Source organism: Pinus tabuliformis, chromosome 4_2 (assembly GCF_031772625.1).
Source record: "Pinus tabuliformis cultivar Carrire ecotype Pingquan chromosome 4_2, CPIR1, whole genome shotgun sequence".
In the NCBI taxonomy this organism is placed as follows: domain Eukaryota; kingdom Viridiplantae; phylum Streptophyta; class Pinopsida; order Pinales; family Pinaceae; genus Pinus; species Pinus tabuliformis.
The window spans coordinates 498,431,842-498,449,738 of NC_142304.1; the positions used below are offsets into that span (position 1 = coordinate 498,431,842).

Sequence of the window (17,897 nt, forward strand, 5' to 3'; positions counted from 1 at the left end):
AATTAAATTATATAAACATTATTACAATTATCTCAAATTTAAAATTTAAAATATTCTTAACATAATCTGATTTTGATATCTATAACTGCCATGGGGAAGGATAAAGAGGAACAAATACATTCAAATATATCCAATGGGACCATCAAACTTGAGTTAAATGACATTTTTAATAATAAATGAGAATTCAAATCCCACTTAGATGTCTCATTGGATGGTATACAAAGCGTCATTAATGGAGAAATATGATTGATTGATGTACAAAGCGTTATTAATGGATAATACTTCCATATAAATGATTAAAATGTGAATTAATAATTAAATGATGTAATACAATAATAAGTTGTTTAAGATTTACGGGGATTTTTTGTTTTTTCAAGTTTTAGAATTTATAAGATAATCATTGTTTACTAATATGTGTGGAGATTTATTATAATGGTGGATTGTAAGGGAAAAAATCCACTTTTACTAAATATGTATTGGATTGTCAATTATTTTTATTACATTGGAAAAATACAAACCCTTAATCAATAAAAAAAAACAATTTTATGTCTTATTTTAAGAGAACAATATATAATATTTATTAAAACATAATTAATAACTATATAATAATAATAAAGAATTTTAAATAATTTGTTAGTAATAAATATGATAGCAATAATAATAAAACATATTGTGCAGCTTTTTAGAGAAAGGAAATTGGTCATATTCAAAGCAAGCTTAAAATCGTCCCATCATATTAAATGTCATTAGCTTGGTTTCCAAAAGGAATTCTAGGGTAGTTCAAACAAATTTTCTTTTAGTTTCTTTGCTCTGAGAATTTGGGAAAAAATGGTTCTAGGCTCTTGGGAAAGGCTTGCAAATCCAAAATCAAAGGGAATTTGAGGGCTGAAAAACATATTCTTGTTCTCAAAACTATTGGCACCTAAAAATGTTTGAAGACTGATCCAAGGCACTAACCTCTGGCCACAGAAGACCACGACAAAATATCTTCCTCAAGAATCCACTTTGGATTGGATCACAAGCCCCAAAAGGAATAACAAAATGCCGCAAGCATTTGGAAAACAATTATATATGTTTTTCCCCTAAATGAGAAATGGTTAATTTGGAAAACTAAAGGTGGAAATCAAGTCCTCACCAAAATAGATCCCTAGATTGGTTGCAAGCATAACTATAAAGTCCTTTCTCACCTCATTTGTGAGCTTCATAAAAATGACCTCCACACATTGAAACAAATAGCTCAAATATCCCACTAAAAACAAGTCACGAGGAAACAAAGGTGGCTAACATAGAGAGAAATAGGGCTAAGAGGGGATAATGCTAACACATAGAACTCCTACACAAAATCCCTTCAAGGTTCTTTTGTGACCCTCTTAGATCATGAAGACTGGCTCATTGGATTCCTAAACCCAATAGGAAACTATGAACCAAAGATTAGATATAAAGTATTATCCCAAGAGAACATATGAACTATGAATATGATGGGAAAACATTATGGAAACTCAAATGTCTAGCAAAAACAAAAAAAAAGTATGTGCCTTCTTTAAAAAAAATAAAACTCTTAGTTGGAACTATCTACAAAGAGAAGTTTTGAAGGTCTAGGAAGATGTTGCCTCTGTAGGTAAGAAGTTTAAACTAATTCTCATGTCATCCTTTTTTGCAATTTCACTTTAGAGGCGTGGAAAGAAGTGGATAGAGTTATAGGGTTGTCAAATTCCTTGAAAGGAAAAAACATCGAAGAAGCCCTCAAGTTCTAGATTTACAATCTCATTATATTGTTAAGCTCTTCCACTCACCATTGCTTGGGGGATTTGAATTGTTAGGAACCAATCATTGTTTGAAGACATAAAAACTCTTCATATAAAAAGTTCTTTTGCAAAGTATAAACATATTCTTTGCCTTCTCGTAGCCTACCAAGTCACATTCGATTGCAAGGACCAAATATACCTTTACTCTAGTACAATATAAAGCCTCCATAAAATACATATACAAATTCAAAAACTTGTAGTCCTAGTAGGATGCAAAAGTAAATAGGGCTATCAAAATATCTAAAATGACTATTATAACTACAAATGAACTAACACTAAAAGAAATGCCTTGGATCAAATTCTAAAAGACAACCCTCTTGATGTTCCCACATGATCCATATGCTAGGCACTTAGAGTAAACCTTCCTTGAATGTAGAATCAATGATAACATTGCATTCCTTGAAAACAAGAAAACAAGAATTTTCATTTCTAAGTGATTTGAAATTTAAGACATTATCATATTAGGATTAAAAAATAAGTTCTTCCATGGAGGAATCCCTTCTCGTCCATTTTATAACAATCTGGGAGTTTACCATGACTTGAATATTTTATACTTCCTTTTGGAGAGTTACCAATAAAACCAATTTGAGTGTCATTAATTCAATTAATATTTGAACTCGTGTCTAAACCTACTTTTATTTTAAAACAATGATTATCATATAAATATAAAATTCACTAGCTCCTCCAATAGGAGGGTTACCCTATGAGGCTCCATCAAAGTAGAAATAGCTTCCAAACCTATCTATGATTTCATCCACCACCACCCTTGGTGGTTTGTCATTTTTGACCTACATGAAGCTCCTAAGAATGTTCAAACCTTGAGTTGTGCACCAAAAAGGGGGAATGAAGTTATCCTCAAACAAAGTTGAGTTCCTACCAACAATATTCCCCAAGTGAGAATCAATGGTGTGGCTTTAATATTGCCTTTAATTACCACAGGCAATTCAATTGTCATTCCATCCCATGTGGATCTTCAATCCAATCCATAATCTCGAAGTGTTTCATTGTCATAGTATGCCAACACACTGAAGGCCCAACTCAACAAGACATCATGGACTTGTTGTTATCCCTCAACACAGACTATTTCCAACAAACCAGAAAACATTGCCATATGATTCAATGTGGATCATAAATATTTATGTAATATACCACACCTCCGATGTCCCTCACCTACAATTTGTCGATAGTCAGAACAAAGTGAGTGAAGGCAAGGAGATGAGAAGCAAGAAGGTAGTGATGTTTTGGAAACCTTAGTGAAAGAAAGAGGCAAGAGGAGATGACACTAGGGAATAACCAATGAAAGAAAGAGACAAAAGCTAGTGACTTAGCCACAAGATTTTTGCACCAATTTTTTAAGCATATTGCCATTAAAAGGCTCTTCCACAATTTTTTGAACTTAATAGTTTTTTCAAATTCTCTACCAACTAAAAAAACATAATCTCATGAAATAGATGAATGAGAGATGGGTTCCTCATAAAGTCTGCAAAAAGGGTATTTTGCTTAGTCCTTATTACCTTCCTTTTGGTATCAAATCTTATGTTGGAAATTTATTCTATCGCACTAGCTACTTTAAAAAATTCCAGATCTTAAAAGATACTTAAAATTCCCCAACTTTTTAATACATCACAATATATCTTCCATTTTTCCTCATTTAATTGAAACTTTATATTCCAATCTTAATTGTATATACTATGCACACAAAATTCCTAAATCACGCTAGCTCATCCTTTAATTCCTCAATCCTTACATGGCTGGCCCTTAAGGCCACAACGTAAGCTTCCAGCCTCATTGCCTAACCGGCCAGAAAAGTTACAGAACCTGTTGTTAACAGTGTTTAAAAATCATCCCCATCGAAACAAATAATTAAATTCCTTTTTTCCTCCTTTAATTGAAACTTTATATTCCAAACTTAATTGTATATAATATGCACACAAAATTCCTAAATCACACTAGCTCGTCCTTTAATTTCTCAATCCTTACGTGGCTGGCCCTTAAGGCCACAACGTAACCTTTCCCGCCGAGCCTCATTGCCTACCAGGCCAGAAAAGTTACAAAACATGTTGTTAACAGTGTTTAAAAATCATCCCCATGGAAACAAATAATTTAATTCCACTACTGTCACCTTGCTTTAATGTTTTAAAGCTATGAAATTATCATAAATTGCCATGTATGTTGGATGATGCACATCACTCTTAACACTTCGCTGGCAGATCAGATATCCTCATAGTGTTTTCTACTTTTTTCACTTCAGCTTTTTATACCTTCCGAGTAAGAAGAAAAGAGTATTACAACATCTGTGAATTCTTACATACTATACAGGAAGACTTCTATATATCCTTGTCTTTTACAAGGCCTTCTATGGAGCCAGCAGCAGTTATGAGTGTTACAAGAAGAGATATGAAGCTGAATATTTGGAAAATGTTCCACTTCAGTGTCCATCTTGGGAGTTTATTCTGTGCAATGTGCATTTCAACAGGAAAGTAGACTACCAATGGCCAGAAGTTCAGAGAACCCAAAATTCCCAGCACATCATTGAATAATGGAAATAAGATGGCAATGCCAGTGGTTGACATCACAAATGCAGTTCTCCAGCACAGCCTCAGCAGATTGACTCTGCACGACCCCCATAAGGGAATGCTTATGGGAATTCCTTCCTTGATGAATTTACTGTCAGGCCAAGTATGAGAAAACCATCCTTCAATGCAAGCGAATATTGGTTGACAAAACACCTGCAAGGGTGTCATGAAATGATTTGCAATGACGTTTCTATTGGTAGCAGAGATATTAGAGTTGACATCCAGCAGAACTGAAAAAAAGGGTGAGAAAAATCGTACTTGGTATGCTGCAACTAGATGAACCACAATGCATGCATTAGCGAAGTCAATAAGCCAGTAGGGCTCATAGAATCCAAATCCTGTCAATAGGTTTCCTGGGGCCTTTTCCCCAAAAGCTGCGTAACCCAGAAAAGCACATAGCATATAGAAGGTAGTTGTTATGCTCAGTGAAAACACATTTGCTTTCTTCATAGTTACGTTCTCTGGGGGTGTTGACTTGAGAGTATCCTGCACAGTTGTAAATTACAGGAAGGCTCATAGTTATCCATGGAGTTTCATGTTGTCCAAAGGATTCAAATATACAAATGAACAAAAAGACTGAGCTATACCTGAATTTCAAGGACAAGGGAAGTATATGGAAATGCAAATGCAATGTCACCAAGACCTTGAAGCATCCTCCAAACTTTTTGGGTTTCAGGAAGAGATTTGCTCGCGCTGATTCCACCTAGATTTCCTTTAAGCTCTCCATTTTCTGTCATTTCAAAGAGCTTTGAACCCATAAGTTTCAACATGCCAGAGAACACATACACTACCTAAATGATATTTGCATTTTCGATATAGTAAGTGAATAAAGTCATGACCATGGTAACTTAGAGATTGAAATTCCTTATCATGGCCATATATGTAAGAGGCCAACTGGGGCAATGGTTGAAGCCCTGAAAGTAATAAAAGAGAGTAAGATAAAACAATACCAATAACTTTAGCCATGCCAAGACCAAATCCTACTGTTGCGTAGGTAAAGGACATGGTTGCTGCAAGTATTGAAAGGCCCCATAGTTTATGAAAGTTTAGTATTTGACACAACATAACTTGTGTAACTCCAAAGAGGATCATATAGATGAGATCTGGAAAATGACATGCTGCTGAGCCATGTCCAGTCTTGTGGTAACAATTTGATCGCCTGATTGCTCTGCAATGTTACATAATTCAATCAATCAGAGTCAGCTTTACAACCTTCCAACACAAGTAACTGGAAAACCTACTTTTAAAAATGGGCAGAAGGCCTCTACAAAATTACTGTTTAGGAAACTCCCTGCAAAGCAGGGGATTGAGCGATGAAAGTAAATTAGAGTAGGTGGTTTGTTTAGATCAAAGGGCATTATGGTTTCAAAGCTCTTTCAATGGAAAGTGACCTGATGCTGGTTGAAGTAGTGATTGTGTAAGCGACACAAATTCCATAGAAGCTGCTATACTGAATTAGGCCACATATCCATGCTCTTTTTGCACCTGAAAAGCAAGACACATAATTACTATGTTCAGGGTAGGGACTCTGGAAAAAATGTTCAGGGTAAGGTAGGGAATAGAGAGGTGCATTTTCAGTTTACATAAATGTGTTTTATATGTGAAATTGAGAAAAATATATATCTAAAAATGAGAATAAAAATAATAATAAAAATGATAAAATAAATCAAGATACCTTTATCATTTTCTATTTATTTATATTTTTTATTTTTTTAATATATAAATTTTTAATAAGTCCAGAGTTCAGTTGCATTTGTGTTAAGTATATTTAAACTCAAAGAAATAACAGAGATTTTAATCAATCTGGTAGATATAGCACCCAAATTAGCTCGAACTGCATCCCTGTAACAACTGTTTCTGTGAGGCCCGGAGACTGGATCTGGGAACCTAGAACAATCCGAGATCAAGAAAGTGGAATACAACGTGACAAGAGCAAAGACAACCATGGCCACAGGGCCTGCAATCCATCCCAATTGGGCAACAGCCCATGCCAAGGATAACACTCCTGCCCCTATGATGGTTGTGATGATATGAGCCACTGCTGTCCAAAGTGTGCCTGTTCATTCCATTCTCATCCACAACTTCAAAATTCAGTCATGGAAAAAACTAAGACATCCTTATAAAAAAATCATCGAAGAGAAATATAATGAAATGGATAAATACCATACCTGTTCGCAAGACATCTTTTGAGCCCTCGGATTCCATGGCAGATTCCGACTCCTTGTTGCAGGCTGTGTGCGAGCTCGGTATATGAAAACAGATTGACAAATTTTAATTGGATCCGGAGGAAGTGAATACTACCTTTAAATTCGAATTTCAGATCGCGACAAGAAGCCAGAAATAATTAAATCGAATTTTGGATTGTAAGTAATTTCCGGCCCACATGATACTCGTTGGGCGATGGGAATTCGCCAGTCAAATTTGGAAATTCTCTGCTTTGGGAGTCGAAGTGTGGATTTGGGACTTTGGTCGTTAAAACTTTTCACTTCAGACAAGAAAAACGTAACTTTTCTAGAACTGTTCATGTTTATGCGTTCACATTTGGAAAAATATAAACATATCATGGGTTCAAGTTTATATGTAACTTTTCAGTAACAAAAATATATTTCACTTTGATTTTAAATTTTTAAAAAGTTATTTTTTATTCTATTTATCAATCTATTAGATTGTTAAAAAACCTATTATTTAAATTATAAAAATAATTATCACAATTAATTAAAGTTTAAAATTTAAGAAATTCTTAATTTTATTTTAAAATCTATAAGTCAAAAAAGACAAAGGACAAATATATTCTATAAAATCACAATATATTCTATGGGACCATTAAACTTAGTATTTATAAAATAATTTACAATAGATTACACCACAACAAACAAATATATTCTATGGGACTATCAAATTTTGCAATAATATAATAATCTTCAATCATCCAAATTAAAAGCTTACTCTTGCATATTTCAATATAAAATCCTATAATATCTGGTTTTTATAAAACAAAATTGATTGATTGATGCACAAAGTGTCATTAATGGAGAAATACTATTGAATAATGTACAAAGTGGATAATATTTCAATATAAAATTATTAAAATATGAGTTAATAATTAAATGATGTGATATAGTAATAGGTCGTTTAAAGTTTGTGATGATTTTTCATTTTTTTTTAAGTAGTAGAATTTATAAGATAATCATTACTTGCTAATATGTGTGATTGTGTGTTGATTTATTATCATGGTGGATTGTAATGGCAAACTTCCACTTTTACCAAATTTGTATTGGAACTTTTTTTTAGATTCTATTGATGAGTTATCAAAATATAATAGAGGTCATTTCAGTTTGCCACTAGGGAAACCAGACCAATGGAAAAACCTTAAGTTTTCCGAGAACCATGTACGAGAGTTCAAAACTATCAAAAAGAGACAAATATATTCTATAAAACCAAAATATATTCTATGGGACCATTAAACTTAGTATTTATAAAAGAATTTACAATGGATTACACCACGACAAACAAATATATTCTATGGGACCATCAAATTTTGCAATTATATAATAATTTTCAATCATCCAAATTAAAAGCTTACTCTTGCATATTTCAATATAAAATCCTATAATATCTTGTTTTTATAAAACAAAATTGATTGATTGATGCACAAAGTGTCATTAATGGAGAAATACTATTGAATAGTGTACAAAGTGGATAATATTTCAATATAAAATTATTAAAATATGAGTTAATAATTAAATGATGTGATATAGTAATAGGTTGTTTAAAGTTTGTGATGATTTTTCATTTTTTTTTTAAGTAGTAGAATTCGTAAGATAATCATTGCTTGCTAATATGTGTGATTGTGTGTTGATTTATTATCATGGTGGATTGTAATGGCAAACTTCCACTTTTACCAAATTTGTATTGGATTTCTTTTTAGATTCTATTGATGAGTTATCAAAATATAATATAGGTCATTTCAGTTTGCCACTAGGGAAACCAGACTAATGGAAAAACCTTAAGTTTTCCAAGAACTATGTACAAGAGTTCAAAACTATCAAAAAGAGATGAAAGTTTGATCCTAAGACCTACTCTAACTATCCTAGAATCTAAATTAGACAACTTTACATAAATACCAGAGATTAAACCCAAAGAAAACCAACAAATCATGTTGAAGGAGATGAATCAAAGGGGATTGTTTCTATGTGTTTCTTACCTTCCCCCAAAGAGCCTCTTTAGTTCGGAGTGAGGCCTAGATGACCTTCAATTCACTACATGTGATGGTTGATAGGAATATCTTGTCCAACACTAGAAGAATCTCCCCACTTTCTTACAATTCAATGGAACTCTGCCCACCAATTTCTCCAACTATCAGTAGAGGTCAACCATTTGCATATATTAGCTATGTCTAACTAAAGAGTGTGTTGTATCAGGGATCCAAGCAACCACTTCTCCTACAACATCTATATCTAAGAGACAATTGTGATCAAATCTTATGTTTCTCTTTACCTTTGTTATCCCACTTGTAAGGAAGTCGACATCTAAGCATGAAATGTTTCAATTCATTAGCCTAATCAAGCTTTTATGCTTACTTGCAAACTCATCTAGGCCTCATAGTAAGCCACCCCTCAACAACTTCTAGAGAATTATGTTGGCACGATGAGAAACTAAGAACCTTAACAAGATTATCTAAGAAATGGGGGGAAAGTAAAGGTGGTGAGGTTGAGGTCAAGGAGACTAATAATAACATCACAAGAGGAGCCAAAAGGACTAGTTAAAAAGGGGAAGCTACTCCAATAATAATATGAAGACAAAAAAGCTCTTACAAAGGAGGAAAAGGCATAAGAGAATAAACACTAGTAGAGAGGAAATGTCATAGAATTACTAACTCCCACAACCCAATTTGCAAGAGGATTAGAGGAAATAACCAGGCCTGGAGGAAAACCAAACATCATAGCTTGAAGGTCTAGTTGCTAAGGAAAACCATTCAAGCAACAACACCATGACAGGGCCAAGAACTCATAGATAAACAAGATACTAGTAAATCATGAAAGCATATGCGACCGATGGTGGAGTAAATTTCATAGGACAAAAAAGGCATATCTCATGCCATGGAGAGTTGCCTCTTATTATGAATCATGGTGGAGGTCCCATCGACATATGGAAGAATTAAGAGCTCTAAGGTGGGTTTCCTAGCACATTCCCTCACATTAGTGTTGGGAGGGGCAACCAAAAAACTCCACCCCTCCCCATGTGTCACTCCCATCCCATTCCCACCACCCCATCCATCCCCCAATATGAAAAAAATATGTATTGGATTGTTAATTTATCCCCTTACATTCAAATAATACAAACTCTTAATCGATAAAAAATGATTTTAAGTCTTACTCCAAAACAATAATATACGATATTTATTAAAATATATAATAATAATAAAGAATTTTAGTCCCCAAGATGCATCTCAATTAGCGATCATTGTGAAATGTACTCTTGTCTAAACCAAAATATCCAAGTTCAAATCCCCCAAAGTAGCCTAGTCTACAGAGAGGGGGATAGGTCGTAGGCCCTAGAGGTATAGTGGAAGCATCCAGAATCAACCTCATGTCGCACGAGTATGAGACTAACCCAGTTGTCGAATCTTCTCAATACAAAAAAAAATAAAAAAATGAATGCACTTTAATAATTTTTTAGTAATAAATGTGATAGCAATAGAATAAAACATATTGTGTAGTGTAATAAATGGCTATGTAGAGAAGGGAAATTGGTCTTGTTCAAAGCAATGCTTAAATGCATCCTGCTATATTGGTGGGTCCTAAATGGAAATTTAGGGAAGATCAAACAAATTTTCTTTTTGTTTCTTTGGTCTAGGGAAGTTGGAAAAAAAAGGTTCTAACCTTTTGGAAAAGGCTTGTAATTCCAAAATCAATGGGAGGTTGGGGGTTGAGAAACATATTCCTATTCTCTAAAATGTTGGAAGCTAAAAATCTTTTGAGGCTCTTCCAGGGAACTGTGTTTGGGCACAATTGACTAAGGAAAAATATATCCCTTTAGAATATATTATGGATTGAATTCCTAAGCCCCAAAAGAAACTACAAATTCCTCAATCATTTGGGAAACAATTATGTATGTGTTTCCCCTAATTGGGAATTGGATAATTTAGAGAATTGAAGATGGAGATTAGGTACTCGTCAAAATAGATCCTTAGATTGGTTGCAAGGAAAACAATAAAATCATTGCTCATCTAATTTGTGAGCTTCATAGAAAAGAGCTCCACACATTAAAAAAATAGCCCACAAGAATCAAGTCATGAGTAAACAAACGTGGTTGAGAGAAATCAAACTAAGAGAAGATAATGCAAACACATAGAAATCCTACATAAAATCCCTCCAAGGTTATTTTATAACTCTCTCAAATCAGAAGACTAACTCATCTAGTTCATAAACCCAACATGCAATAATGAACCAAAGATCAGATATAAAGAAATATCCCAAGAGAATAGATGAATCATGGATATGGTGAGGAAAACACTGTGGAAACTCAAATGTCTAGCAAAAGTAAAAAAATTCACGTGCCTTCTTTAAAACAATAAAACTCTCATCTAGGACAATCTATAAAAGAGGAGTTTTGAAGGGCTAGGAAGATGTTGCATCTATAAGTAATAAGTGTAAACTAAATTCATCTCCTCCTTTTCTACGAGTTCACCTTAGAAGTATGAAAATAAGTGGATAGAGCTATAAGGATATGAAATGCCTAGAAAGGCACCAATATTGAAGGAGCTCTCAAATTCTAGCTTTATGATCCCCCTTCAACTATAAAGTTCTTCCACTCACCATTGCTTGGGGCATTTGGATAGTTAAGAACCAATCATTATTTGAAGACATAGAAACTCTTTCTCTAAAAAGTACTTTGCAATGTACAAATATCCTCTTTTCCTTCCTGGAGACTACCAAATCACATTCGATTGCAAGGACCATGTTAGACCTCATAATCATGGACATGCCACAGACATTTGTTTATGGAGCTTCCTAGAGAGACTAGCCATATGGGGGTGTGCAAGTAATTATTTTCTTATCAAATAATCATTACATATCCTTTTTAACAAACATTGAAAGTGAAACCGATATTTTTGGTGAACTAATGGCCCTTAATTTAACTTGGCTCAGGAAAGAGACATCTCCCAACTCCACTTTTAGGTGATTCTATGGTGATCATCCAATAAATGAAAGATGCTTTCAACATTCAAAACTTCACTTTATTCCCATTATTTCAAGAAATTCAAAACAGACTTATTGTGAATGTCTTTCGTCTCTTTTATCATGTCTACATTATGTTATCAAAAGCTAGAATGAAGATAGATAAAGGAATATGGAAAATTACATAAAAAGCAAGCCTCAAGTGATTTTGTTTATATATATATATATATATATAACCTCAAGTTATTGTTAATCAGAAAAGATGACTATTCATCAGAGAAAGCTACAAAATCATTATTATTTTATGAGTTAATGACCTTTTGTAAAACTCTAAACATAAAGAAATATAAGGAATGGAGGAGCCTCATCATACAACTTTTGTTTTCCTTTTTTCTTTCTTTTTTTGATGGATATAAATCTAATTAGAATACATTTGATATATATTGATGTAATTTTGTTGCTAGTAATAAAAGTATTAGATTTTTTTTCTTTTGGAAGAAAAAACATATAATTGGGTCGCTCTCGTACTTATGTGACACAAGGTCGATTTTGACCACTACCACTATAACCCATAGTTGAATTATACTAATTCATAACACATTACCACAAGTAAGAAACCAGGGATTTGAATGTAAGACCTTATATTCACATTTACTTTACATTTTCATGGACTTACTAGGTAAACTCCCGAGAAAGACTTTTATAATTTCTTATTATTATTATTATATAAAAATAATTATATTTAAAAATATAATAAATTGAAATATTAATTAAAAAAAACACTGAAATATTATTATTATTGTAAATAATTGAAATTTAAACATTTTTTTTGTTAAGCTTGGAAGGTCCTTCATTTTCTATTTATAAACAACAAATTTACACCACTTAGGTGAGATAGGTGGCCTCAACTTGCCCAGTGGGAAACCAAGTCTGTTAGCCACCTATCCTTGTTATACGCCATCCAAAAACAGTAAAGTATCAGCCTTTTTAATCAAGCTAGATAAGTTTCAATTTCATGGTAGGACTCTATATTTCTATCTATCATAAGCATGCATATTTTGAAAGTAAATGATACCCATAAAAACAAAAAGCACCCAGATTAATTGGATATTCTTGTTGCTCTTCTGAAGCTGACTCGACCGGAGCTGGGTCCTTGGCAAAATCACTAAGCATCTCAACTAGTTCGATGATGCAAGGGATGTGCCTTTGAATTCTGTCCAGGCGGATGTCCTGCTTGTGAAGCTGAAATTGAATTTGTTGCAAATATTTTTTATAGTTGGGCATATCTTGGATGGTCAACGCCATCCCCACTGATATTTGCTCCATCACCTTCCCCATTAGGCTCTTCATAAGCCAATATAGATAAAGGGTCTATTTAAACTAGGTTATTTTTCCTCTAGCATTCCCGGGATCCAGGATTACAGTCCTCCAGTTCTCAATCTCCTCTTCAGTCTCACCTTCCTGTTTAATTTCTCCCTCCCATTCTTCCAACAACTTACGAATACCAACATTCGTTCCCTCCCTGCAAGCCGCCATAGCTTCGCTGATGAGGTGTTCTACCGGTTTTCTTCCTCTTCTCAGTTCCGAGGTGCTCGGGCCATTTTCCCATGCAGGCTCCCTCCCACATCTTCCACGCCCTCTTCCTCTTGTCAGTCGAGCCATCTCCGCTTTGTCCACACCCTGTTCAAAGGCACGATGAGTTAACCTCTGGCGGTGAATTTCAATACCACCTTTAACCTTATTCCTTTGCCTATCCCTAATGCTTTCAGAGACAGACGCAGGTTGGGTGATAACCCGTTCAGGGAACGAGGCCAGTCGCCTTGCCCTGTCTTGCTGCTCTCTACTCCCTTCCCGCTGCCACTCATACACAGTTCAGTTGACCCACCCCTCTCGCGACCAAGCAAGAGTTCCCATGCACAGGTGAGCCTTCCCATTCCCCTCTACCTAGTCAAGGGTCCCCCAACATGGTTGAGCCTTCCCATTCCCCTCTGCCTAGTTAAGTTGTGCCACTCCTCGACTTTCCCTCATGCCTACCCTTCCCCATTGCAGTGCTTCTTCCACTCCACCAAAACAGTCATGCGAATTCACTCTGCTGCTCTCAAGGGAGGCTTCCCATCCGCTGACCAGGTCAACACTCAAGACTCTCCAAGCCATAACACTAAACCAGACAACAGCCAACCCAAGCTTGCGGTGTTCTCCCCGGCTAGCCCCCCAATTCCCCTCCCCTGGCTTCTCTCGAGCCCTCCATCCATAAACAAACAATGTTTCCATAGCAAGAGGGTTGCAGGACCAAGAAACATACCCGAATTCACTCCACTGATGCCATCGACAATACCTCCGCCTCCTTGCTCCAGTGCTTCAGCTCCCACCAACGTTCGCAATAATGCAGTTATCACTCCCCTGCACTGCCTTAACTCCACAATCTATCATACCATAACCTCTCCCCTATCCTTCCTTACCTGCAGCGCCTCCCACCTTGTCCTTGCCATGCTCGCCACCTTTCCTACCACCTCTGCATGTATGCATGTGGGAGGCCACCGCACCCATCGCCATGAGCGTGTGGGGGGCAGTGGAGGGTACCCTTCCATTAATCTTCATAACTGTCATGACTGTCTGTCGTCCTTTCCAACCTCCAACACACACCCTAATTAGGGTGAAATTTAAACATTTTAATAATCAGAATTTTATTTTTAAAAAATTATAATATTTATTTACTATTTAAATTTTATATTTATACTATTAAAATAAAATGGTAATATTACGATTTTTATAAATAACTTAAAATGAGATAAATCATCAAATGTGAAAATTTTATTAAATAAATTATATAATATTTTTAAAATAATAATATTAAAAAAAAATAAAAAAATAATTAAATTTGATTTATAATTTTTTAAGTAAAATAAGGAAAAAGTTTTTGGAAATTATTTTAAAAAAATAATAATCAATATACAAATATAATATTATAAAAATAAAAAATAAAATTAGATTAGCAATTAATTTTATATATATAATATAATAAAAACTTCACCTCTTTTCTAATCTATGTTTCTCTGTATCTCAAACATTATTGTTGTGAAACATTCCCGGGTCTATGTTTCTCTTTATTACCTTTATGTTAAAAATGATTGATTGAGGACATTGCATCTGTATTTGTCACACTATTTTTTGTAGATTTATTCTTTTTGTATATTTATTCTTTATCATCTTTATGTTAAAATTGATTGATTGAAAATCTTGTAAGGACAAAAAGAATAAAGGCTTATAGAAAGACAAAGTAATTAAATAGGATTCATAATTTTTTTCTGTAAGATGTTATATTTATGTAATTGAATGAGGACTTTAGTTTTATTTATTATTTTTTTTGGTCAAAAATGATTGATAGACAATATTATAATATAAAAGGATAAAGGTTTATTATTAATAATAATTTGAAAAGGTGTAAAATATATTGTAATAAAACCATAAGAAAATAAGTTAACAGTGAAATTTCGACATGACGGCAGTAGTGATTTGTTTCTTTTCTAACTATGAATGTGTTAGTTTAGATACGAATTATTTATTTCTAAATGATGATTTAGATGCAAGTGAAAGTTTTGAGATTATTTCAATAAATAGTAAATTAGTGGTATTGAGTATTGTGGTATTTTTTTTAAATTGAGAAAAGGAACAACTATAACTTTTTAGTGAATAATAATATTATTTATAAGATTAAGCAATAATAAGACTTGTAAAATTAGTGGTATTGAGTATTGTGGTATTTTTTTTAAATTGAGAAAAGGAACAACTATAACTTTTTAGTGAATAATAATATTATTTATAAGATTAAGCAATAATAAGACTTGTAAAATTAGGCAGCTCAAATACTTCATGGGAAAATAGACAATCTAATCCATGTTAAGAAATTAAAAAATGATGTTATATACATATTAAACACAATACACCATAACTTTATAAAAGTCTTCCCTACTTCTTGAAATAAAAGTCATTAACAACAATGTTTTCTTTGTACATTAGACTTGATCACAAAATCCAAACTGACACAATTAACCACATAGCTTATATTCAATTCATTAAAAAAAAATATCGCAATTGGAATTGTGAAAAGTTTCTTATTAATATTAGCAAGTTCCCATTCTCAAATCTTATGAAAGGTCATATCCCTTTAACAATATTATAATGAAACCTTTTATTCATCCCTTCTTTGAATCTAAGGACCACCTTTAATTCTATCATTAGCAACCTTGGGGTCATTGGGAAATGTAAAACATGATAGATGCAAAGGGAGGGGCATGGACCTACCATTTTATAGTGGATACAGGTGTCATTAGTGTGTATCATCTGTTAGGGTTTTATGTCTAGGAATCTTGGTCATGTTAGTCTTTCTATTTATCTAAAGTCACTTTGTAAATATTAGTCATGATGACCTGACTATTATGGTTTAAAGATATTTAGATTTATATTAAGTGTCATGTAAAGTTGTTTATTTTGTTATAGGTCCAAATGTCTAAAGCCATGACGTTTCCTTATTAAAAGGTAATCATAGGTAAGTTTTGGTCACCATGGAAAGAGTACAAAGGTCATATCATAAAATCCTTGGTTATTATAGGTTAGTCACCATCCTTGGTTGTCATAAGTGGGTCACCTAAGTTTAAAGGTTAACTTATTAGAGGAAATTTCAGCTCAAAAATAGCCACTTAAGAAAAAATTAAGAAAATAATAAAATAATGCCAAGTAGACAATTTTTTCAATATATCATTCTTATTATTTTACTTTTATCAAAATTACCCAAATAAATGTCACGTTTATCAATATATTCATATATATTTTTTATATTTAAATTAATTTATTAGCATAATATTTAATACAATTTAAATTTAAATTACCCAAATAAAGAAATGTGACTTTTATCAAAATAACCATCTATATATATATATATATATATATATATATATATATATATATTGGTTTGTAGGACCTAAAAAGATGATCACTGGATCAGATCTCTGCGGAAACCCTAGTAATAGAGCCATGGAACCCTACGTGCCCACATCTGCACTGTACTCTGGCTATAGGGGACGGGAGGAGACATTTAGCAGCAGATCCAAAGGTCATGAAGCACCCATGCCCACCGCAGGGAAAGCCAACACACGACACCTCCAGTGCTTCGCAGCTGCACTAGGTTCCCTGAGTAACAAAAACGACGAGAGGAGGAAAGGGACCAACGACGAAGACAACGTCAGTTTTGCTGGCCACTATGCTACCGGATCTGAGATCTGGGACAACCTGTCCTTCTCGCACCTTCACTATAAATCAGGGTCTGATATCGTTGCTCTGGTAAGGCTTCTGCACGGATCCGGGCTGATCCCTTTCACCAAGGCAGGGCGCTACAACCTTAGATCTGGCATCGATCCAACAGATCTGGAGGCCTGTACATACAAAGTCTCCCATCTGCCCTGATTTACAGTCCAACGTGCAGAGGAAGATAAAATATGGGTAGGGCGGTCTGGAGCCTGGCAATCCCCAATATTAACGCTAACCCTCACAGCCCATGTACCAGATCTGACAAAAGAGGACCTCAAAAACTCAACAGATCTGAGGGGCAAGCGGATCGAAGGCACCATTGAAGGCTAGTACAGGACGAAGCACTGTAGAACAACAATGGACAAATGGATTTGATAAAATCAGGCGTCAGGGCAGCAAATCCCGCTAGAATGCAGATGGATATACACACAAAAGAAGAGGACCTGACAAAGATTTTCATAAAAACCCTGGAAGGCAAGTCAGTTTGTTGGAGGATCTGGGACGGGAGGAAAATCCAAGAGCTAAAGAATAGAATCCAGAACCAGTTGGGTATTCCTGCACATCTACAAAATCTAATCTACTCCGGGAACAACTTACAGGACAACCTTACACTCAAGGACTATGGTATCAATGCGGATGCAACCATAACAATCAATCTGCGACTGAAGGGGGGAAGTGCTGGAGCCAGCTCTAAAAGCACAGGCTCCTTCAAGGAAGCAGTCAAAGGCAAGGAACAAGTCAAAACTACAGCATCAGTGGAGCTTCCAGGACCCTACATAGTAGAACAAAAATCTGAGAACCCCACGCTCACCATTGCCATGCCTGAGGTAAAAAACCTGTACACAGATCTTTATTCCACTTCTGTCATATGTAGATTTAATGGGTTTTGGCCAAAATCTGATGCTTTACACCAATGGATTTATGAGGTCTGGTCACCAGAATGTGAGATTTACTTATGTCCAAAAGGTTTTTTCATAGTCAGATTCAGAACAGAACAAGAAAGAGAATACATTCTCAATAAAGGGCCATGG

General features: G+C 34.4%; 1 protein-coding gene across 2 annotated transcripts; it reads right to left on the bottom strand.

The window, feature by feature from the left end:
• Positions 1–3,951: 3,951 nt before the first annotated feature.
• On the bottom strand, positions 3,952–6,794 carry LOC149170169 (amino acid permease 3-like). Of its 2 annotated transcripts, XM_089427265.1 has the most exons (7): positions 6,550–6,787; positions 6,201–6,437; positions 5,773–5,866; positions 5,332–5,549; positions 4,969–5,111; positions 4,640–4,867; positions 3,956–4,534 (listed from the first exon to the last, which is right to left on the bottom strand). In XM_089427265.1, exons 1-7 carry the CDS (start codon positions 6,584–6,586, stop codon positions 4,133–4,135), a joined length of 1,359 nt encoding a protein of 452 aa, XP_089283391.1. In that variant the 5' UTR covers positions 6,587–6,787; the 3' UTR covers positions 3,956–4,132. The 2 variants fall into 2 exon arrangements, with proteins under 2 accessions (XP_089283392.1, XP_089283391.1); XM_089427266.1 differs by lacking the exon at positions 6,201–6,437 and having other exon boundaries at positions 3,952–4,534; positions 6,550–6,794.
• Positions 6,795–17,897: the final 11,103 nt, after the last annotated feature.